This window comes from Glandiceps talaboti, chromosome 13 (assembly GCF_964340395.1).
Source record: "Glandiceps talaboti chromosome 13, keGlaTala1.1, whole genome shotgun sequence".
Taxonomy (NCBI): Eukaryota; Metazoa; Hemichordata; class Enteropneusta; family Spengelidae; genus Glandiceps; species Glandiceps talaboti.
Window position 1 is genome coordinate 17,466,212 of NC_135561.1, and position 25,186 is coordinate 17,491,397.

The 25,186-nt window shown below is 35.3% G+C and overlaps 2 protein-coding genes across 2 annotated transcripts; both read right to left on the reverse strand.

Moving 5' to 3' along the window:
- Window positions 1-3,303: 3,303 nt before the first annotated feature.
- On the reverse strand, window positions 3,304-6,477 carry LOC144444364 (uncharacterized). The gene is made up of 2 exons (XM_078133777.1): window positions 5,714-6,477; window positions 3,304-3,538 (listed from the first exon to the last, which is right to left on the reverse strand). Exons 1-2 carry the CDS (start codon window positions 6,475-6,477, stop codon window positions 3,496-3,498), a joined length of 807 nt encoding a protein of 268 aa, XP_077989903.1. The 3' UTR covers window positions 3,304-3,495.
- Window positions 6,478-13,612: 7,135 nt separating this feature from the next.
- On the reverse strand, window positions 13,613-23,733 carry LOC144444365 (uncharacterized). Its single transcript, XM_078133779.1, has 7 exons — window positions 23,564-23,733; window positions 20,382-20,501; window positions 19,055-19,251; window positions 17,384-17,534; window positions 16,004-16,222; window positions 14,794-15,529; window positions 13,613-14,319 (listed from the first exon to the last, which is right to left on the reverse strand). The coding sequence occupies exons 2-7, from the start codon at window positions 20,452-20,454 to the stop codon at window positions 14,277-14,279; spliced, it is 1,419 nt and encodes a 472-aa protein (XP_077989905.1). The 5' UTR covers window positions 20,455-20,501; window positions 23,564-23,733; the 3' UTR covers window positions 13,613-14,276.
- Window positions 23,734-25,186: the final 1,453 nt, after the last annotated feature.

Sequence of the window (25,186 nt, forward strand, 5' to 3'; positions counted from 1 at the left end):
GTAAATCCAAAATCTGTAAATTTCTAAGCTTCCATATGGAAGAAGCGTACCTTTACACATGTATCTATGGAATAGGATTGTTATCAAAGCTTACCTTTGGCGTAGTTGTCGTGCATTGACGGAAAGAAATACTTCTACATTGAACCAATTATTGTACTCCTCTTGGTACTGTTTAATTTGATTGGTAAAGTAGATACGACTGCTCTCATGAAACACTATTGAATCGAAAGAAAAGATGCGGAACATGTAACAGCTACGCTTTCCTACATTAACTGTGCACTCTGCTTGAGGCTGAACTACTGTATATTGTCATGGACACTCGCCTACACGTACCAATAATTTTTTCAATCGCCTCGCTTACCTCGCTCTAACGTATGAACACTTCAGTTGTACAGTTCTGTCTCTCGAACTTTCAACTACCCGTTATATGAAAACAGACGTGCAGTTTATTTAAACACGGTAACAATTTACATTCCTACAGGTGGCTGGCTTTTATATCGATTATTTGTATTAAACGTATCTCAACCATTGGTTTATATTATTCCCATTGTTTAAGCAGTGTCGTGTTTTAACAAGAGCAGCTGTTGAAATTACCATCCATCACCATCGTGCGTACATATAGATGTTATTGTTAAAATTGACGCACTGGTGTGTGAGAGGTCAGCCTCTGTTGAATTATGATTAAGATGAAAATTATTTGAATTATGATTTTTCTAAATCATTTGATGCACATGTCATACAACTGGTAAATGCTAAGTACAGATTTATGTTAGATTATATCCTCATTTCATTCGTTCACTATCATCGTTATAGCCAGGCAAAGTATCATTGAAATATTGAATTGCTACCACATTCCTATATTTTCTTAACAGACTAAAAGGTTCAAATAAACAAACGGCCTCTGTAATCAGGAAATTTAATGTATGTATGTATGTATGTATGTATGTATGTATGTATGTATGTATGTATGTATGCATGTATGTATGTATGTATGTATGTATGTATGTATGTATGTATGTATGTATGTATGTGTAGGGAGGGAGGGAGGGAGTTAGGTAGCTAGGTAGCTATTCAGGTAGGGATGGATGGGTGTATGTATGTATGTATGTATGTATGTATGTATGTATGTATGTATGTATGTATGTATGTATGTATGTATGTGTGTGTGTATGTGTGTGTGCGCGCGCGCATGAATTTATATTTTTGCATTATTTGTTATGTAGGATGTGAGTATTTGGGTGGAGTTGGTTCTAATTACATTTACTTATGAATCCTACAGAAAATAGCCTCTCAGGTCACCTGAATGTCTTTTAGAGCTCATGTGATGTGTAGTTTTACATCTCGAATTGTTTTTTTTTTTCATGTACACGTAGGGACCATGATGGATTAATGAAGCAAATCAAAACACAGAACGAGTAGGTCACTCAGTCTTGTCACGCATCAAGCAATATATGAACTCTTTGTTATTTAACCACAAAACATATGTTGGGGTATAAAACATATTTCATATTCCAGCAATACAATATGTGGCACAATAAGCGTTGGGATTGAAGACAATTGGCGTATAAAGATTGTCAAGGCATCTGTATAGATTGTAATATCAACTAGTAAAATATAAAAAATTAAAAAGAAATATAGTTCGTGCTTGAAAGCCATTAAAATAAAAAGCTATATTTTGGTTCGTGACATATTTCATAAAACAGACATGGTTCAGTATAATTTACACGATTTTAGGTGTGTAATTTACATTGGTAAGCCAAAATGAATTTTGAAGGACCGAAATATTGCTATATATAGACAAAGAAATTGACCGTGGTAAGATTTAAAAAGAAATCGTATTACAATACTACATTCGTTTCCATGGAAACAATATAACGAACGTTGACTACTTAGAGGAAAGGTCACATGATGCCAGGGAGATAAATTAAACAATATATATATATATATATATATATATATATATATATATATATATATATATATATATATATATATATATATATATATGGGGTTTTTTTAATTTGCCAAGATTGGATCAGTTGTGATAATAAAGAATTAAGAATGTGCAAAACTGAATTAGAGAGATGTTTCAGATCATGTCTTCTAAAGTAATACTATGAAATAATTTGTTAAAAATTGATAATATTATTTTAACCTAAGAACTAGATTTGTTAGTTACAACAGCTGTGTTGTATTTTCAGTCACATACCTACAGAACCAATGATCAAAGTATGCATAAAAATACGATATAACATTTAATCCTTGATAGTAGATTCTTCAATTTAGATTTCTTTTCCAAATTGACACAAAAAAGCTTCTGTAGTGATCTTCGTTTGTGATCCCTTTTTCTATTCTATGTTTAAAATAATATTCACATTCAACTACAAAATATAATTGGAATCTTATCTGCTGAAATTTTTACAAAGTGTTGCTAAACCATCAAACATACACGTACATGGCTAGGGTATGGAGATGACTAAGAGCATCAAGACCAATATGCCCACAAAGCCAGGGAGCTAGTTGACACATCAACTTGTAGTTTGACCTTAACATCATCATCGACAAGAATATGAAAAGTATATGTAAAATCAACAATGAGGCTCAAATGTGCTCGTTCTGATCGTTTTATGGATCGATTGAGATATGCCTTGACGACCACAAGGATAGAGGTAATTTTCATGATACACATTCAGAATCACTGAGTTACCATTCAGTGTTTATGTTAGTACACGTTTATTGTGAATATTCAAAGAAATATTCTTATACGTTAATTATAAATAAAAGAGTTCAACTCTGTCTAATTTGTGAACTGTAATATATGATGTGTTGTGGCTACCCAAGCTTCTAAACCTGAGAGTTAGGTGATAGCTGATAGCATAGAATGAATGAATGTCGCATCGTACAGACTGTCTGATTTGCAACTCTTTTCAATAACAACTCGAGTAAATAGTTATACATTGTTGCGATATCAGGGAAATATTTTTTACCGTGGCCTCTAAAATTACACGTTTTAAAACTTGTTAACTTTCTGTACAATTAAATACCTTATAAGTGGCTCTGTTAAGAGAAGGGACGAGAAACAATTCTAAGTATCGACACTGTAAATATAGTAGTATTTCAATAAATGCAAACCACATCTTTCAAAAAATAACTGACATTAGAATTTTTTCTCGAACATCAACATCATGTTTTTAAAAAAATGTATATTAAAGACAACAAATATTCGAATTGCTAGGAATTTCCAAAGAATTTAATTCTTGATAAAATTTCTTAAGATAACAAAGTGTTATGATAAATTGCCTTCTTCCTGAGACGATCTGTAAATAATGGTGTTCTATAACAATTTGGATATTCATTGGAGCCATTTTATTTTGACTAGTGAATCAGTGTAGCCATTCGAGGATTCTGCCCACTACTTCAAAACCGTACAGTAATGACTGCAAATGTCCACTATACATCAAATGGTTAAACATCGATCACTGTACTCATAGTCCTTCACTTTTGTTTACTCCAATATTTCTTGTAATGAGCAATCAGCCTGAAATGAAAGACACAAAAATATGAATATATGTTTCGAAGTCACCTTTAATATTTTCAGAAGTCGCCGTCATTATCTTTACCGTCGTCGTCGTCGTCGTCGTCGTCGTCACTACTACCACCACCACCACCACCACCACCACCACCATCAAAATCATCATCATCATCATCATCGTCGTCGTCGTCGTCGTCGTCGTCATCATCATCATAATATGGAAAGCCGGTTGGGACCATCGTCGTCAACGCTATATTGCATAGAAAAAGCCTATCAAAGTCGTCATCGTCATCGGCTGTTGTCGACGATAAAACTAGCTACACACGCCAATGTGGACCTTCATCGTCGTCGTCGTCATCACCATCACCATGCATGCAAAAGTTTTCGTCATCGTTGGCCAAAGTATGCGACATCATCGTTGATGCCTTTTAACAAGTCGTCATCGTCGATGGCCTAATATACTAAAAATAGCCTATATGCGACACCATCGATGTTGAAAAACGCACATGCGCAGAAGATGCCTTTTAAAAAAGTTGTCGTCGTTGGCAACTTTGCAACATCGTCGTTGGCCGAGGGCGACGATGACAACAAGAAGTGCATGCACCAATGGCACTCGGACAAAACAGCGTCAACAGATAGCGTTAAGGACGTAAATGCAACACTTTTATCTTGTTTATTTCCGGCTGTTTATACTCATAGCTTGTATTTTCAAAGAATCTGGGTTGTATTCATGACTGACATTTCTAACCCCATGCCTGGAACTCGGCAGTGTTCAGTATACATGTATATCATGTCAAGTTGTCATAGTGTGTAGGGAAATAAATTTAGCTTGTCATTTTGAGACAAAGTCATCATAATCATTATGATATTTTGATGATCCCTTGGGTGTAGTTTTGGTTTTCCTACTTGTGTTTCGCTAAAAATATTTTTCTCAAACAGGGCTAAAAGTAAAACATAATATCATACAAACATAGTCACACATTCAAAACTGTCGGGTGAAATTAGAGATCAAGAAAAAATCGTTTATTTACTACACGTTTATTTACACTTAAGGCGTTACGTTTTTTATGGGTTTGTTTTTCATGGTAAGTATCGCCGTGTACCGGTGTTGGATAACGTTCTGAATTCCGTCACTAAATGACTAATTCCAGGCATTATCATGCAGGTATGCATACGTTTTTCGGCATCGATGGTGTCGGATTTAGGCTATTTTTAGTATTTAGGCCATCGACGAAGAAGACTTTTTAAAAGGCATCTTCTGCGCATGTGCGTTTTCGGCATCGATGGTGTCGCATACTTGGCCAACGATGACGACAAATTTGCATGCATGGTGATGATGGTGATGACGATGACGATGAAGGTCCACATTGGCGTGTGTAGCTAGTTTTATCGTCGACAACAGCCGATGACGACGACGACTTTGATAGGCTTTTTCTATGCAATGTTGCGTTGACGACGATGGTCCCAACCGGCTTTCCATACTATCATCATCATCATAATCGTCGTCGTCGTCGTCATAATCGTCATCATTGTCAACATCTCCGTTGCCGCCATTGTGTCGACCATTTCCGTCCTTATCATCATTATACGAGGTTTCTGTCATATAATATGTCAAACGTACAGTAACCAATAAAAAAATAAATCGTCATAATTAGAATTATATATTAGCGGTTTATCGGTCAACAAAGACAGGCTTCAAAAGTATGTCTTTTAAATAGGCAAGATTGTTTAGATCCAGGAGTAGATAGTGATGTTCTACAATATACGGCCCTAGTTGTATTCCGTTTGTCTCTTATACAACGCTCATGTTGAGATATCAAAAATGTTGGTAATTGCGATTTGAAAATGTGCGCCCAACAACCCGATTATGACCATGTCAATTTTATTCAAATTAAGTCATTATGTAAATGTACACGCACAGTAGAAATGAACACATGAGTTAATACATGAAGCATATGGTGTAGGTATGTGATGAATATGTAACTATGTAAAACCAACATACAATTGTATTTGATAACAACTTCTGGGGATGTTGCTTGCTCGACAATTTTCAAATCTTAATTTACAATTGTATTTCTTCACATTTTCATCACAAGTGTGGTATGAGAGACAAACGTAGTACCACTAACTCCGTAACCAGGTGAGATGTCGTCTTGATAGGTAAAAACAGATACTGAATACCTGGCTTGTTCGATGGTGTCAAGCCATATAAAATAGACACCCATCACGATAAGAGCGACGATGAACACAAAACATGACACCCCGAAGAATATATAATACCAGGCTACGCTAAGATCTTGTCCGTCACTATCCTTTCTTTTTGCAGGTTGAACACTCTCTGTGTGTGTTTCTTTGGTCTTGGCAGTATTTTCACTTTGTGATGACATTATAGTCGTATATGCTGCCTGCGTAATCTGTATCTGCGTCGTTGATTGGCCGGTAGTTTGTGATGCGTCGTTATTTGTAGCAAGGGACTGAGTCGTTGATTGGCTATTTGTTTCAGAAACGTCACTACTTTTTGCAACAGTTTGTGTCTGTGCCGTTGATTGGCCAGCAGTTTCAGAAACGTCACTACTCGTTGCTATAGTTTGTGTCTGGGTAGTTGATTGGCCACCAGTCGCAGAAACGTCACTACTTGTCGCTACAGTTTGTGTCTCCGTCGTTGAATGACCAATGGTCCCAGGTACATCAACACTTGTTGATACAATTTGTGGTTGTTCTGTGGTTGTTTCTGTTAATGTTGTTGCTAGCGCTGCTGCAGATGTTGCTATTGTAGTGGATTCTTTACTTTCCATTGTAGTGGTTGATTTTTGTGTCTGCAACGTTGTCTGATATGCAGTACTAGTTACGTCGCTTGTGACGATTGTTGCAGATGTCGAACTTTGTCTTTCAATAGTACTTTCTTCATTTGTAGTTGAGTGTGAATGATGTGAAGATGTTGGCATGGTAACGACATGGCTTTCAGATGTTGCAGGTAGAGTAGTGACTTCTAATTCGACGTCGACTGGAACGACAGAAAATATAATAAGTAGAAAGATAGGTTACTCGATAGTTAACGCCTTGAAAGTTACCAAAGCAACAAATGTGCTATACTCTACAAGCAAGAAGACCTTATGCAACTTCTGAAAATTGTTATACTTCATGGAAATTAATTTCTGCTTATGGTCTTTGAAGAGTTTTTTTAGATGAAATTTGCTTCGGGGAGAAGAAGAAACAAATATTGTTCCACAATCCCATCCCCCTCCCCTGGATCATTGGAGCAGGTGGACTTAATACACAATTCAATTCATTCACTGTCACCTAGGTCGTTAACTTTTCCATAGTGGAAAGGTTTCTAATATTATAATTATAGTGTGTACTAAACGGTATACTATTCCTTTCTTCTACAGACCAAAATTATTCGCAGTTTAAAAATCGTCTGGCTCTGAATAAATGGCTCATTCCAAAATTCAACTTCTTTTAGGGCCGTCGATATACTAGTATTATCTTCACAATAATTCTAGATCTAAAGTCTATACAAGGCGTTACTAAATGCTTACAACTGTTCAAATGTTTCAAATAGGTTGTGCTCATTTTAATGTTCTATTTAAGTGTAAACACAGGAGACGGAACAAAAAAATGGAGAAAACAGATCTAGACGATGATCGTAAAGGTAAGTAATAAAAGTTTCATCACGTGTGCATTCTATCGGTAGTTTAACTATAAATTTGGAATGACAGACGAACAAACAAGCGCGCGCACACACACACACACACACACACACACACTGACAGTCAGTCCTAAAACAGGAAACAAAGACAGACAGACAGACAGACAGACAGACAGACAGACAGACAGACAGACAGACAGAAACTTACCGACATTGACCGTAAAACTACATGTCGCCCTGTTGTTTGCAAAATCAGTGGCAGTGTACGTCACAATGGTGTTACCAATGGGAAATGTAGTACCCGGACTGTGGGATGACGTAATGATGACGTTAACGTCCAGGTTGTCAACCGCAGTTGGAGCTGTCCATGAAACTGTTTGACCAACAACTGCATTGATGTTATCGGGGCAATTTACAAGAGTCGGTGCCTCCGTCTCTGTAGAAAGAAGTATATCGTAGTACATGGAATACAATCGATGTTGTTGTTTATAGGCATGAACAGGTACTTTGATCTACGACCTTGGTGAATGCGTTCAAACCTTGCTAAGGTATATATATGATTGAATTATTTTTGCTGGTTAATGTAAATAAGTGTTTCATTCGTCACCCTCTTGTCTTAGTAGGCGCTATTCATATAGAACATGAACCTCAGAGCTTTGTGATGGGGCGTCATGTACATAAAAACATGAACAGTGGTAAAACGTTTAACAATGAAATGATATTCATGTTTCCATTTCAATGTGAACAACCTGTCCGAACAGTTGGAAGGTCAGCCGCCTTGGCCAAAACTGTAATGTAAAGTGGCCATACAGATGAGGATTGGGTATTTATTTGCGTTTTTAATAAGCATTTTTATCACGACTTCCTACTAGAAAAACCGACGGGAAACAACATAGACCAATATGTCTTGATAACTCAATATACTGCAAAAAGCTAAAGGGTGTGTAAAAAGTACAAAAACAACCAACATTTTACACATTTATTAAAATACAATGTATTGGGTTACAAAGAAAGATTTGGCATATGTTGTTTCACATTGATATTTCAAGTAGGAAGCCATGGAAACTATTTGTCTTATAAACTAAAAATCCAAAATAGCCACTTTAACATTTATTAATAACTAAATAGATAAATACCCTTTTTTTTACCTAGGACATGATAGGTGGCGCTGTAACCAGGTCTAGCGACTTGAACATCACTTACAAGTCTTAGTTTGATGTGGTTGGATTGTGAAGTGTAATTGAAAGGTTGTTTATAACCACAATATTCTTCCGTCGTCATAGCAACGACATCCACAATCTACACAAGAATGAAAGAAAGTTTGTATTTGACGTGTGGAAAAATCCATGGGGTTGTGCTTACACGTTAATTTTGCAACTCTGTGAAAATGAAACATCTGGCATACATTTCATAAACAATACACAATAGTGATATGCTGTAGTGATATGCTAGTTGACAGGTTTTTAAACTCCCTCTGTTTGATAATCAAATAGACTATTTACAATTATTGGCAAATTGAGAAAACAAACATCTCAGTGGCTGCACTACTGATGAACGGATTGACTCGGTAGAATCAAATGTATAACGTATCAGAACAGTTTTCCTATACATATATATAATTAAGTCATATTACAACTTTTTATAATTATTTGTTTCCTCCGGAGAGTTTCCATGTATGTATAATATTCATATATGTATGATGTATATACTGTTTTAATTGTGTAATTGGGACACTCGATAAATTGTTCACTCAACGTTGTAATTGAATACAAGAAAAAAAGGAAGTGTGGTTATGTTGTAACTGCCGAAAAACATCGTTGCGATTCGTTGAATGGAGTGACCTAAGGAAAGACTTCGCGCAAAGAAAAATTAGCTTAAAGACAAAAAGATAACTGATACAAGAAGATCAGAAGGTGACTCTTATATGGGTTGATGCCATGCTTATATCGTTTTGTCAATAGGCGTATCTGTTGAAGCTATTGTATGTATAATAAACTTCAAAAGAAACAGTGCACTCGCGATCGATTGATGTAGCGTTCTAATCAGTAAACATGGTCTGGGATCCAGGATCCCGTGGTGTTTATATCACAACAAATTGCCGACACTAATTAATTACATAGTATGTCTTTGCCTGAATCTTGTCTCAATCTTGACTGTCATAAGCTAGCAAACGCACCGGCGTTATTTCGCGAGTTGTGGTTACTTGTAGCCATTACTAAGTATGACAATAGCGAAGATTTACATATGAAAATGGTAAATCGAAGGCAAATGAATCGCAATGTGTATGTTGTTAGAGAATAGCTGTTATGTGCAGTACGGCTGTGGGCATGAGGCTTTCCTTGGAAGTGTACAGAATATCAGGCTTAAAATTACAGAGAAAATTAAAAGACCGTGACAAACAAACGTTCTCATACATGCTTTTTTGAGGGGCAAACGACGTGTGGGAGGATTGTATGGGACGAGGGGAATTGAAGACGTCTGGCACACGAGTCAGCAATTTATAAGAAAGAGCCTTAAAAACTATAGCTATTTGTATATAGAACACACTCCTTACCTGCAGTTTATCATAGCACCTCAAAGAATCATCGGGCGGCTCAATTTTAAAGACTTGGAAATAAACTATAATATTATAACTACCCTGTACATGTATATCCGTTGTACACACTGTGTTGATTGGATATATCGACGGGTAATTTGGTGACGTAATATGTCCATATGGTTCTGTCAGTGTTACGTCACAAGATTCATCTAATAGAGAAATCAAAATACCGGATTTAGGTGAGATAATCGCATTTTATGCTTGTATAAATAGTGTAGATACATGTACATGTGGAATGAAAGTCACAAGTCTCGTGTATTTTTCATCCTGCCAAAAGTTTTCCGTTCGCTTTTCAAAAGTGTTAACTGACTTGGCTGAGACTATATTGCTTAACAATGATTTCCAGGGGTAAACAATACAATTTGTCAAGGAGTGCATACTGCTTGAAAAGTTTCAGAAGGTGTCCATGAGATCTGTCTGATGTGTTGAGTGTTAGGACATTAGCAACGGATCTATCACACCATCCATTCACGATCTTATAGGTTTCTATCGTAGGGCATGTTAGTTTTGACAGTTACCGGGTTAGTTTTTCTAGGCTGACTAAGGCTTAATAGCCGTACCCGAATGCATAAGATGAGGTCTGTAATGTTGATCAGCTTGTATTCTTTATGTATTATATATTATTCTTTATCATATGTACCGATTCAATTTGATCTAAAAATGTCAATCGCACAATGTAATCGAAAATGCACCCCTTAAAACATCATAGAAGTACAGTAGAGTTTTGATTATCTACAGATATAGCATAACATATAGGAGAGAGACAGAGAGAGACAGAGAGAGAGACAGACAGACAGACAGACAGACAGACAGACAGATAGACCAGACCAGATCAAATCAGCTAGGAGCATCGATTTATATTGTTACTGTGATCGTGATTTGGACCCCTAACAACAAATATAGACTGAAAACAAGTCAATCCCAGTAAGAAAGGTGTAAAGGTGAGGGTGAAACCCGTTCTTACCTGCAACTATTGGACTTGTGATAACCACAATATGTAGCACCCATGGCCAAATATAGATAACTGCCATTTTTCTTACCGTCGCAGATCTTCCCTTCTAATGACCCAAAATAACATGTGATAAATTGTAATGAAAAATACGTATGCAAGAGAAACTTCGTTAAACAGTATTAATACAAAACAAACCCATAATGTTCCACATGCTATGTGCTTTCAGGTCCGTAGATCACTTGTTGTGCATAAATCCATCTAAAACCTGTACATCTAACGTCAGAAATTACTTACTGAAAAGTATACCTGATCCAACGGTAATATTTCTTTTTAGATTTTTTTAGATAGTAAAGCAAGTGAATAATATACCATGTACCCAAAAAGGAGGTCAATCGGTATGAAAAGTAAATTGTATCTAAATGAGTCGTTTAGTGTGGTTGTATTTGCATATCATTCTACTCAAAGGTTAGTTAGTACTATCAATAAACTTGAAATGAGTTATTTTGATGAATATAGCAGTTGTAACATGTAACACTCAAATGAAACGTTTGCATGATTTGCCACAATGTTTTCTAGCATATATCATACTTAATTATTAATACCATATGCTGTGTATGAATATACTCCTTATTGCTTGCAATCATGTTTGCCCAGTATGTTGTGTCTAGCCTCTTAGCAATATAATCAAACTGTAAACAATGTTAGTAGTGCAAAGTAAGTAAATAGTCAATGACTAGAGTGTAAACATTGACGTAATAAACCATTGTCCAGATCTCTAAATACAATTGTAATGGTTGTTATTCAGTGTAATCAGACTGCTCTTAGCACTGTTTACAAATTGTCTACTTGACAAAACTACATACTGGGCTTATAATTAAACCAATTGACAGGGTACACTTTGTCACTTAATATGAATGTTATAAATGAGTGTGACGTATATAGAAAATACTTTACTTCAGTGTTAAGGTTGCATTATGATATAGACTTCAATTTAGTTTTCGGAAGCAAAATAAGCTCTATTATATTAAGTTAACTACATTATAATAACTATGAAACAACTCTCAGAAAAGACATTTCAACAATGGCTTTATTAGAGTGTTATGTAGAGCTTGTACGTTTTGATATAAATGTGCTTGTTTTAGTTGAAACAAGACATTATTCTGCAACATATGTATTTTATTGGCCTTTACGCTGTTGTAAAGTCGGGCGTAATAGGGGTTAATGAGAATTTACGAGAACATAATGGGAAAAATGAAGTTTTGCAAATTGAAGCTTGGTGAAAAGAAAGTTAGCATTGCATGCAAAATGATAAAATGAAGGAATGGGCAAACATTTCCAAAGAGTAGAAAGAAGGTTAGCAGTATGTAAATGGGGATGTTCATTAGGTTTTTTGTTTGTTTGTTTGTTTACCAGCTAGTACAAACGTTCACTACATACAATTGAAGGACGTAGCATCAACACAGGACTGTTACAAAATGCACGACAGAAAAAAATGAATATTTCACCTTGCTGACCAAATACTTACTCAGTACAGCAGACATATTAGAGGGACAGAAAGATGTCGTAAATATTGTAAATGTTCTAATACAAAGAGTGAATGATGCATTTTCGATTTTGATTTTATATAGAATTTATCATTTATTTTTTTAATTTATTTATTTTTGCTGTAAAACCCCATCTGCCCCTTTTGATAGATACACAAATAATAGTTTCATCGTTCGTTGCCTTAAATTGTTCTTTGAAATGACTAAATCAACAAACGCCTACAACATGATTCTATCAAAATGACCATTACGACAGACGTCAGACTACTAGTATATCTAATATTCTGTTTTGGTGTATCTTTGCCTTGCATAGAGCGACTATGAACATTTCCAAATATCAGTGTTCTTAGAAAAGTTGTTATAGCGACAACAATCATACATACGGCATGTATATGATAATCGACCTTTCTTGTTTTTGGAAGTGGATATATGTAATAAAAGCACACTTACCAACCTACAAACAGCATTCAAATGATAGATTTCACCACCACGAACAAGTCAACTGGTGTTGGACATCATGCTTGATCGCAAACTCTTGATTAGCGAACCCCTGTGGAAGTCGGTAATAATTGCCATTCCAAAACCTGCGCAAGACTCTTCCTTTCTGGTGTCAAAGTTCATGCAATAGTCAGTAAACTACTGATGTGAATTAATGTTCTCATTTGCGCGAGCATTGTTTGAAACATTGTGCTAACGTAATCGCAACCTAAATTGAATGGTTAATCACCGACGTGTGAGGCGTAGTTTACCTATCGATGCGTACCACCTCATTTGAACATACGTATATGTCATCTGAATGTTATGCGAATTTGTCCATGACTAATAGCAACGGCCTGTAACTATTTCATCATAGCCTGCAAATAAGAATGAACTCGCGAGAAATAATATACAATAAATTTCATATTTATATTTATCAAACCAGTATTGTACGTCATAGACTTTAGAACCCTCAAATGAGAGAATGTTCAGTTTGTTACAAAAGTGTAATTATTGCGGGTATTTACTGTCACGACTTACAATGTTCAGGTTTTGTACACATGTATATGCTGGTAGTCTGGTCAACGTTCCCTTTCGAAAATTATAACTATCAGGTGTGGCATGCAAGCTTACGACCATCTGTCACTGGGTCAAATTACTCTCTTATTCACGGGAGGCATATCTCTCTCTCTCTCTCTCTCTCTCTCTCTCTCTCTCTCTCTCTCTCTCTCTCTCTCTCTCTCTCTCTCTCTCTCTCTCTCTCTCTCTCTCTCTCTCTCTCCTCTAAAAGGGGGTTAGGAAACAAGAAAACACAGTAATTTCTTTAGAAACTATCTCCGTGTGTTTATTACCTTATCTCACTTGTGTAACAGTCAGTTATTAATGATCGTAATAGATGTATACTTGTCACTGCACCATCAAACGTGTCACATGATTGAATTTGTATGTTCTCTTCTAGTGTTTATTGAGTTCAGACACCTTCACCATTTAAAGGTGCAAGAGTTACTTTTATGATTCCGTGTTGTTTGTACCTTGAGATATCTCCAATATTGTCCTATTTTCAACAAAATAATCCACTTCCTTGTTTTATCAGAAAAACATATACTCTGATATCTAACACAATATTTTCCGGAAATGTGGTATGCATGTACGTGTAGTTGACTACATTGAAAAACTATATTTGTATATTGAGAAGTTTGGATTATTCGTCTAAGTTCATTCATAGACGTTGGAGAGAAATTCTTTTTGTGTGTTCATAGGAATGTTTTAATCATGACGTCATTGTTTTTTTTTAATTAATCTCATTTATACAATCAAAATTAGTTGATGAGAAAATAAACTTGATAATGATAGACCAAAGTGACCAAATTCGCAATAATTAATTCGTTTTTGTTGGGAAAATAATTATCAGTCAACAATGGGAAGGTGTACCTATTAATACGACAACAATGTTGAAATTTGCTTATCAACATATCATGTGATGATGCCGATGGGGTATTTCCGTAAGATATCGTGTACTTTCGTCAAGCATCGTAGCGGGAACGTGTTTTGTAATGGGCTACCAACCTGTACAATAAAAAATAAAAAACCCAAAATAACTAAGTTCATCTACATGGAATGTAGAACATAGGGAAAATCCGGACACTATAAACATGATAGAATCGATTTCTTTTTCATAGAGGTTGTTTCCCAATACGAATAGTAACAGCAAAGTTTACACCTACAGTGTATTAGAATGGAAGTATTTGTCAGCAGTCATTGAGATGTTAATTATACATACATACATACATACATACATACATACATACATACATACATACATACATACATACATACATACATACATACATGAACGCAGGCCGGCAGACAGACAGACAGACAGACAGACAGACAGACAGACAGACAGACAGACAGACAGACAGACAGACAGACAGACAGACAGACAGACAGACAGACAGACAGACAGACTCAAAAGTATAAACATACCTAAACCTAGGTGAGCTAAAAGTACAAAAGTAGAACTGTAAAAACTATACTTACTTTATTTTATTTTTGTTCCGTTTACCTTCAAGCCATATGTAGAAAGCTACCATTGTAATAATTAAGAGTGCGGCTACAACTCCTGCCACAGCGAAAAACACAATATACCATGGAACACCATTATCTTCTTCTCCGCCATCCTGAAACTTTACGGGTTTATTATTTTGTGTAGTCTGGTCCTTTTCTCCAGTTGTCACAGAGTGCTTATACGTTGTTGGAGTACTAGCAACGTTGGTTGTATTGTCTTCTGTGTTATTATTAGAAGAAGCTTCTGTAGTTTGGACAGTTGCTTCAGGTGCATTCCTGGTTGTATCACTTGCTGCTTTTGACGTTTCCGTGACAATTATTATAACTGCTTGTTCTGTAGATTGGCCAGCGTTTGTTTGGGTTTCCGTTGTCGTTGATTGGCTTGTTGTTTGGGAAACACCACCACTTGTAACACGTTGTGTTTGTGTCGTCGATTGGCTTGTTGTTTGGGAAACACCACCACTTGTAACACGTTGTGTTTGTGTCGTTGATTGGCTTGTTGTTTGGGAAACGCCACCACTCGTTGTAACACGTTGTGTTTGTGTTGTTGGTTGATTAACTTTGGATGTCTCAATGATTGCATTTGATAGCGTGGTTGTACTTTGAGTTTGGACAGTGCTTTGGGTAGTTTGTCTCTCCGTTGGAGCAACTGACAGAGTACTTGTTTGGGTCCGCGTAGAGACTGTTGTTGGAGTCGTTTGGATGGTGCCTGCAATGTTAATATTGATTGGAAAAGACACAAAAAGTTGTTATTTTTATAGGAGTATTTAAAATATATAAAACATATATTTTCATACATAGTCATTGTTTCATTCAATTGTACGCCTTTACTTCTTAATCCTTCCAAATATTTGACAAATATTTTTTCAATTTCATTTGATAAAAGAGGTGATTGATGGAAACTGTTATACTAAGTCATTTAAAAAGGTATTGATTTGTAATCCCAAAAACGTATTCAAATATATTTTACTATTGATCTCAACTGTTGTCGTTGTTACCTGTATAGATCCTTAAACCCTGAATGCATTCCCTCACTGTCTGTTTATTTATGAAAGGCCCATAGCTTAGAGTGAGAGACAGACAGACAGACAGACAGACAGACAGACAGACTGGCAGGCAGGCAGGATTATAAAATGTAAGGTGTGAATGTGACAAAAAGAACGGATGGAATAACTAGACCTACCAACAGTGACTACAAATGAACATTGCGCAGTGTTCGATGCAGAGTTTGTAGCAGTGTACGTCACAGTTGTTTGTCCAATCGGAAAGGTATCACCAGGGTTGTGAGACGATGAAACGATGACCATACCACTTGTATGATCAACAGTGGTTGGAGGTGTCCAAGATACAGTCTGACCCAAGATCGAATTGATGTCATCCGGACAGTTTTCAAATATCAATGCTGTTAAACAATATAAATTGTTTTCATAATTTCAAATTCAGTTCTTCAAGTATCTTCAAATGGGAATATTAATTAGTTTCAAACAGTTTTACACTTTACCATTCGGCAGAGGTTCTTAATATTTCAATTCCAGATTCTCGCTTTAAGAGTTATCGTATCAGTTGAGCTGTACTGACTACATATGATGATTATTCTATTGTTCTCCGCCGACTTTTTCTATAATTCTTCCAGACAACCTTTAAAACCTAAATTTGAAAGTGACTACATGGATGAAGATTGGGTTCTTATTTTGGATTTTTAATTTATATTTTTTTTATCATGGCTTACTACTTGAAAAATCAATGTGAAACAACATATGCCAAATCTTTGTTTGTATTATAAACTGCAAAATATTAATAAATGTGTCAAATGTTTGTTATTGTACGTACAAACTTATTACACATTTTGTAGCCTTTTGCAATGTATTAGTTACAAACGCAGAATAAATTAAAAATAAATAAATACCCAATCTTCATCTATATAATTATTCACTTTAATATCATCCGCGATTAACGCTTTACTTAGTCGTCTGTCAATAGGAAACTTGCAATCCAGACTGAGCATGCTCAGACGCAAAGGACTATGGGATTATCAGTGGTTATTGTAACAGCTAATCTGGAGCTACCGATAAAATAAATCTCTCGCAATGTTAAAGGTCACTATGAATTGATCATTCGTGGTTACAAACAATGTAATATTATTGTTTATGATGCTAATTGGTAACACTAAGTATTTAATATCACATTTCCCATGATGCAACATTCAACATGGCGGGTTTGCAAGTTCCCTATTAGAGTCTCTGAATCTAGAATCGTAACAACGATGCAGCCAATCATAAGAGTAAATTGCTCCTATACATTCCATTTCAGGTTTCTGGATCGTTAATTACAAAAATGTTTCTGCATTCGGCATATGTTTATGCAATTAGAATCAGAATCGCCATTCATAACACAACGATGCATACGTACAAGACATATTTCAATATAATAATATGTAATGTTCTGAATAAATTTGATTTTAAATGTACAATCCAGAAATGTTGGCAATATTGAAAAAATACTATAAATGCGCTTTTATTTCTCATTATCAAAGAGAGTAGTCGAACACAAATATACCGCTTACCTAAGACCTGGTAGGTGACACTATATCCAGGTCGTTCGACTTCAGTGTCAGTTATAAGAATTAACTGGATGTGATTGGATTGTGACGTGTAATCAGGCGGTATTCTATATCCACAGTATTCTACTGATTCCGCAGCAATAACATCAACAATCTAGAAAAACAGTAATATGTAATGCCACCAAACTATACATGAACAATTTGAAGCCAAGAATACGATACACTTGAGTTCTTATTGTGACTCTAGTCGAACAGGGGACCCAGGAACCATGTGACAGACAAAAAACAAAACAAAACAAACAAATAAATAAATAAACAAACTATCAAATAAATGACAAATGAACAAGGAAACGAACGACAAGTATATGGACAAATAAAATGAGTAAATAAATCAGTAAATAAACAGAAACTCGTGGGGGTATACCTAGATAAGTTTTTTGTACCCATCACACAGGGGACCCAGGAACCGTGTGACAAACAAAACAAAACAAAACAAAACAAAACAAAACAAAACAAAACAAAACAAAACAAAACAAAACAAAACAAAACAAAACAAAACAAAACAAAACAAAACAAAACAAAACAAAACAGAAAACAAAACAAAACAAAACAAAACAAAACAAAACTAAGCAAACAAATAAACAAACTATCAAATAAATGACAAATGAACAAGCAAACGAACGAATGACAAGTATAGGGACAAATAAAATAATTAAATAAACCAGTAAATAAACATATACTCGTGGGGGTATACCTAGCTACGTTTTTTGTACCCATCACTTGTGTTGTTTTATAGTGATGGGTACAAAAAACGTATCTAGGTATACCCCCACGAGTATCTGTTTATTTGCTGGTTTATTTAATTATTTCATTTGTCACTATACTTGTCGTTCGTTTGCTTGTTCATTTGTCATTCATTTGATAGTTTATTTATTTATTTGTTTGTTTTGTTTTATTTTGTTTGTCACACGGTTCCTGGGTCCCCTGTGGTCGAACCAAACAGAAAATGTCTTTTAAAGATGACATCATTTTGTTACCTACTTGTCTAGATAAATATGCCAAAGGTCTCGACTTTAGTTTATCTCAAATAATCTATCTGGGCTGGTTTTGGTCGTGGGTCAGTATATTCTTAGCATACCAATGTACTCAATACAGAGGCATACACTAGGACGTCTTCAAATACAAGAGATTTCGTCTTTGCTTGCAAATGCTATGAAACGATGTATCAAGATCAGTGAGACTGGTCACAAGGTTTCATGTTGAGATAGACATAATAAAGATAACACATAGTCATCCCTTACACAATGTCTGCTCTATATTTTGTTACATTTGTATTTGTTTTCGTTATCATTAACGAAGTTGGGATATTTGTGTGTTATATTTTACTGACATGTGAATGGCATATACATCAGAGCTGGAATTAACATTGCTGATTTGCCTGACACTGAAAATGACCTTTTATAGTTCATCAAACTTTAGTTATATATGACGTCATTAATGCCTCGTCACTGCCGTAAAACCACAGGCCTCTTTACGGCTCTGTCCATGACAGTGCATGTAACAGTTGCAAAGAATGCTGAAACTGTACTATAAAGGCATTACTTTTGAAAAGTGTGCAGTTAACTATTTTTACTTAATGAAAAGGACATTGTTTTTATAGTGATTTTAATTTACCTTCAACTTATCATAGCATGAAACGTCATCCGGTGGTTCAATTCTAAAATCCTGGAAATGAACTCCAATTTGGAGACCTTCACCTACATGAATATCAACCGTACATACAGCCCCGGAAGGGTACGGTTCAGGATAGTTTGGTGACGTTACTTCGCCACTTGGTGCTGTTAATGTGGCGTTACATGTACTACTGGTATCTAGATGGGAACATGAAAGACATCTTAGAACGGATATTCAAAGAAATTCAACCGTTAGCATCGTTGATTAAAAATTACTGTGTGACCAGAACGTCGTTTACAAACAAACACGTATACAAACAAACAAACAAACAAACAAAAACAAACAAACAAACAAAAACAATTAAACCGACAAATGAGTAGCTACATACATGAGTAAACAACAACAAACCAACGAACGAACAAACAAACACTACCCCCCCGCAATTTATAATTTATAAGTTTGTTTGTTTGTTTGTTTGTTCGTTGGTTTGTTGTTGTTTACTCATGTATGTATCTACTCATTTGTCGGTTTAATTGTTTTGTTTGTTTGTTTGTTTGTTTGTTTGTTTGTGTGTTTATTTGTTTGTTTACTTACTTGTTTGTTTGTGTTTATGTCTTGATTGTTTGTTTACTTTGTGTTTATGTCTTGTTTGTTTGTATTTAAAACAAAACTAACAAACAAACACTACCCCCCCCCCCGCAATTTATAATTTATAAGTTTGTTTGTTTGTTTGTTTGTTTGTTCGTTGGTTGGTTGTTGTTGTTTACTCATGTATGTATCTACTCATTTGTCGGTTTAATTGTTTTGTTTGTTTGTTTGTTTGTTTGTGTGTTTATTTGTTTGTTTACTTACTTGTTTGTTTGTGTTTATGTCTTGTTTGTTTGTTTACTTTGTGTTTATGTCTTGTTTGTTTGTATTTAAAACAAAACTAACTGAGCCTGAGCTCCCTGTGACTAAACTTCATGATAGCAAGATTGAATGAGTTAGTTCCTCGCTACAATTTCCCTAAATGAAATGATCAAACATACCACAGTGCAGACATCAGATACAGACTCCAACACATTGGTGCCCGCATGTCTGCGTCTAGTTGCATTGCATGTACATAGTTTATTTCATTCAGAATAAATGTCGCTAGAAATTGCCTTCTTATTATAATGAAGTGTAGAATATTCTATTTCTTACTTGTTTGTGCGTAGTTGTATCAACCAGAGCCAGAGAACAGTATCATGCAACACGCTGTATATAACGCTGTGGTGGATATTTGTAAAAGTCAACCACATGAGCAAGGTAAAAAATATTCCCCATGTTAACTCATTGTTCGACTTACCTGCTAATACTGTACTAATCTGTACCAAGAAATACAGGACCCCAAAATACACCAATGACACAGACATCTCCATTTGGTAAATAATGTGCTATACTTCTCACGTGAGTTTCAGCTTATAACCTTTTGTAAAAAATAATATTACAAAGAGTGTCTGTGAAACCGATAACATTGCATTTAAATAATTCAGCATTTTATAGTCAATATATTTTAAATTAGGGAATTCAAATTCAAATCATCCACCCTCAAATCAACAGGACAAAGGAAACTCAATCAACTCTTGTAAAATCTAGTCAAACTGGATATAAGGATGTCATGATGTAGAGAAAGATAGTTGAGGGAGGGCCCCTTTTAGCACGGCGGAGTCGGGGAGGGTCACGTTTTACACAACAGTCCGGGCCTAATCCCCCCCCAGCCCTTCATGTGACTGTTAGTTGAGTGTTTACTGCATCAACAGATTTGTTACGTTTATGACTTTGGAATAGATAAAGTTGAAAGTGGCGTGGGATTAGTAGTTTTGCACATACATTGTTTTACTGCAGAGTATTACTTCGTAGGTACATCGAAAACATGGATAGCATATGACATCTTAAAATACATGCAACTATATATTTAAAGGCCGAGTTCAGATATTAAGGGATGGAACTTAGGTGTGAAAGAATAGTTGTCAGGTACAGTTATAGTCTAAACTATCTAAACTCATAGGAACACGGCGAATTCAGAATTATACCATAATTCCATCAAGAGGATAACACGTGGACAAGACACATCCTCTTAATCCATATTTTGAAAAGTTCCCCTCTGGTCGCAGATTCCGCGTACCAAAGGCACGCAGGAATTTTTATAGACGTTCTTTTATTCCATCAGCAATTTCAATTTCAAATTCCAGGGAACTTTAATTTCACGTTTATGTCGTCTCTATAGCTGTTATCTCATCCAATTCCCATTTTAACTTGCTGTTGATCAGTACTGTCTCTGTAATTTTAGCCTGTCTTGTTGTGATGTTTTTATTTTATCTGTGCTCCTTGATTATTGAATATTGTATATCACTGAAATCGATTTTCCATATAGACTCTGTGGACAATAAAGTTATTTCTCTTCTCTTCTCTTCTCTCCTCTCCTCTTCTCTTCTCTTCTCTTCTCTTCTCTTCTCTTCTCTTCTCTTCTCTTCTCTTCTCTTCTCTTGTCTTCTCTTGTCTTCTCTTCCCTTCTCTCATATTCTATTCTATTCTATTCTATTCTATTCTATTCTATTCTATTCTATTCTATTCTATTCTATTCTATTCTATTCTACTTTTAGTCTACAAAAAAAAAAAGAATTTCGCAATGTTTGCCTTCTGGCTCCACTGATGAGATAGTTACACCAATGCAAGAACCTGGGATAGCAACTCTAGCCTGATATAACTTTACCTATCATATGATTAGTGACCATGTGCGAGATAGGTCAGGTGTGAAGTGGTTTGAGGTCAGAAAAGATCTGTTTTGTTAAATCTCACAAAATCTATGAATATCCAGGCCTATTCGGTAAGGTGAACATGAATTCACGCTCACCAACGTTTGATATCATCCTCGCCTCACTGTTAGTGATAAAAGAGAAATCGAATACCAGTAGATGAGAGAGAGAAAAATACACAATATTTTGAGCGACGATTTGTGCTGGTATGTATATTATATTCTTTCATTGTATGCATCATACCGAGGAAGGTTTCTCGTTTATCTCATGTACACATTTGCATAGACATTATTGATTTAGCGTCGGCGTTTCCTTGGTTACGGGTTGATTGATAAAAAGAAAAGCTAATACGACAATATGCTAGCTGCAATGATGTCATTTATTGAAAGGGCAAACAAGGTCACATAAGAAATGCAATGGCCTAGAATTGGACTTTATCTTAAAATTCCTATTGATGTTTTGTCTTGTTTCTTTAAGGGTTGAACAATTAATAAGAATGGGCATGAATGGATGCTACGATAACTTTTGATACCTGATTTTGTGTCAAATCTCCGAAAATTACTTGCCTTGATATTTGTCATCAACACGTTTATCTCTACTTGTTTTTATAAATGTTATTATTTCTAGACTTAAACACAGTTTTCAGTTACACTTTCTTCTGTCCAGAAAACGCAATCGCGCTCATCACAACATGCCATCCGTTTTTTTGTATGTGTCACATTATTGACATTGACAAAATAACCAAACTAACCATCGCTCAGTCTTTACTACGGTGATATGAATGACTTTCAAACCATTAATTGACAGCATGTGTGTTTTATTGGTACGTGTCATGTTATGGTGTCGATGTAGTAGAGGTTTATGAAGTGTTGTCATAGGCAACGAGTAATTATCAAGGTCAAGAGGAAAATGCGTGAGAAAGGATTGAAGGTGACCAAAGAGATAATGAAAGAGAAATGAAGCAATACCGACCATAGGTGGAGACTAATCGATGGATAGGGAGACAAGGAAATATCGACAGACGGACAAACATGCAAACAGAGATACAGCCAGCATGAGAAAGAGACGAACAAACAGACAGACAGACAGACAGACAGACAGACAGACAGACAGACATCGTCTGTTAAACCAAAAGTATATTTTATACATGCATGTACCGTGGTGTTCAAACGGTTATCTTTTAAAGCAGCCTCTGGTTTTAAACATTGCATACAACTACCGACAGAGATCGATGGTTTGTACACGAATAAACTCAACGTGAAGAGTTAATGAAAACTTAGTTCTATGCATTATCCATAACTATATGTACTCGGCATAATTCAGGATATATAGCGTGAAATTACTGATGTGCAAAAGGTTGATAGAATATAATTTATTTTAAATCGACCCATTATTCTGTTATTTTCCTATATTAAGCCCATTATCCCAGCTGTAACATCTAATTAAATTTGTATTATTCAGTTGGATACTAGTTGAGCATTCGAATGATGTCGGTGAGAGATCAACACACACATTGCAAGTTGCCCTAATAAATACGGAATATGTGAGGTTAAGAAGATATTAGTATACCAATTTTTGGCAGTAATAGAATGTTCTCAACTTTTAAACATCATATCACTTTCTAAAACAAGGAGGAATTTATGTTTGTTTGGCAAGACTTAATAAGGATTTACAGAAAAATAACCCACAACGTTATTAACTTATATGTGATGCCAGTGATAGAAGTACTTACCTACAGCGATTACACGATGGGTTTAAACTCACATGGTTTCAAAAAAGTAAGTTTGATCGACGCTATTAAAAGTCCACAACAATCGAAAATATTAACCTGCAAGCACTTCTCCGTACTTTGAATGGTATAGGCAATCAATCAGGTTTGGGCTGACTTTATCACAGGCGCTTCCGTCATCAGAAAACAAACTACGATTGTTATCTACGAAATTATAACAGATGCAGAGTTCTACGTCACACCTGTGACGTAGAGATCCCATCACACTCTCTTTAAACAAAGGTTTTGACATATGGTCGCGAAACTGTAGAAAACAACAAAAGAATATTTTACAATTTAAATACAAAACTTCACCCATTATATGTCAACAGTAAAGTTTTGTAGTCAACCCTGAACTGAAATATTGTATATTTGTTTTGGGGTCCACGTTTATAGGTGTTCTTCACCTGTGTGGACTACGTGACTTTTGCCAAATTTATATAAATAAAATAAATATACATTACTCACCTTGTGCTAAATCAACGGTTACATATGCTTTAACAAAAGCTGACATAGTACACATTAAATTATGTGGTAATGTATTCATTTTTTTCTAGTGATTGAAGGTTTGAATTCTATAACTCCATTCATTTTTTAAATGGTTAATCTACTTTGCTTTTAAAATTGTGCTGGGTTAAATACTTTTGAACAGTAAATAACCATCACAGTTGCCATTTCATATCCGACATTACTCAGGGCAACTCTTAGTAATGTTAACCCATATAATGTGGTAATAATGACAAAGGAAATCGACTTTCGATTTTTAATATTTTTAATAAAAGTTTATTGCAAGTTAACAATGATCACATATATTATCATCTTTGTTGACTGAACATTTTTCCCTTGACAGATTCACTACAAAATCAATTAAATATACAAAATCGCAATTCAAAGATAGTTGAATGGTGATGTAACATCCGATACTGTGTATCAAAGCAGTGATTTACAAGACAAGCACTAAAGACTTCTAAAATCGATTAATATGTAGAACAATGAACTGACAGTTTAAGAAATACCCATTTGTTTTAAATTTAAGGAGTTTATGTTAGGGCTATAGTTAGGTTAGAGGTAGGGTTAGACCCCTTAACATATACCTGATTTCTGCTGTTCAGTGCAAGTAACCACTGTTCTATCTGTACGCCAAAATCACTTTACATAACAGGTACATACATACATACATACATACATACATACATACATACATACATACATGTACATAGTACAGCTTCCTTATTGGAGTCTAGTTTTTGAAGTGACTACCTAACTTTCGTCCGAATCACTTAGATGTCATCAGTCTAATGATGTTATGCTGTTTGGCATGCCATTACGCTGATGACGTTTGAGTGATTCGGACGAAAGCTAGGTAGTCACTTCAAAAACTAGCTTCAATAAGAAAACTGTGTATTATATTATCACTATATCTCTAACAGTTTCAAAAACTAGCTTCCAATAAAGTAATTTCAATATTACTACTGTATAAAATGGAGTCAAGTATCAATTTCTATTCTACTAGGTACATACATGATTACAAATAACTATATAGTTGTGCAATATAAAAGATATTCAAAGGTTTCGGTTCAAGTAGTG

Coding starts and splice junctions, on each gene's coding strand:
- LOC144444364 (XM_078133777.1), bottom strand. CDS start 6,477: ATGCCAACATCTTCACATCATTCACACTCAACTACAAATGAAGAAAGT. Junction 3,539..5,713: donor GACACCATCGAACAAGCCAG/GTATTCAGTATC, acceptor CTTTCATTTCAG/GCTGATTGCTCATTACAAGA.
- LOC144444365 (XM_078133779.1), bottom strand. CDS start 20,454: ATGGAGATGTCTGTGTCATTGGTGTATTTTGGGGTCCTGTATTTCTTG. Junction 16,223..17,383: donor TGTCACCTACCAGGTCTTAG/GTAAGCGGTATA, acceptor ATTGTTTAACAG/CATTGATATTTGAAAACTGT. Junction 14,320..14,793: donor CGGAACAAAAATAAAATAAA/GTAAGTATAGTT, acceptor TTTATTGTACAG/GTTGGTAGCCCATTACAAAA.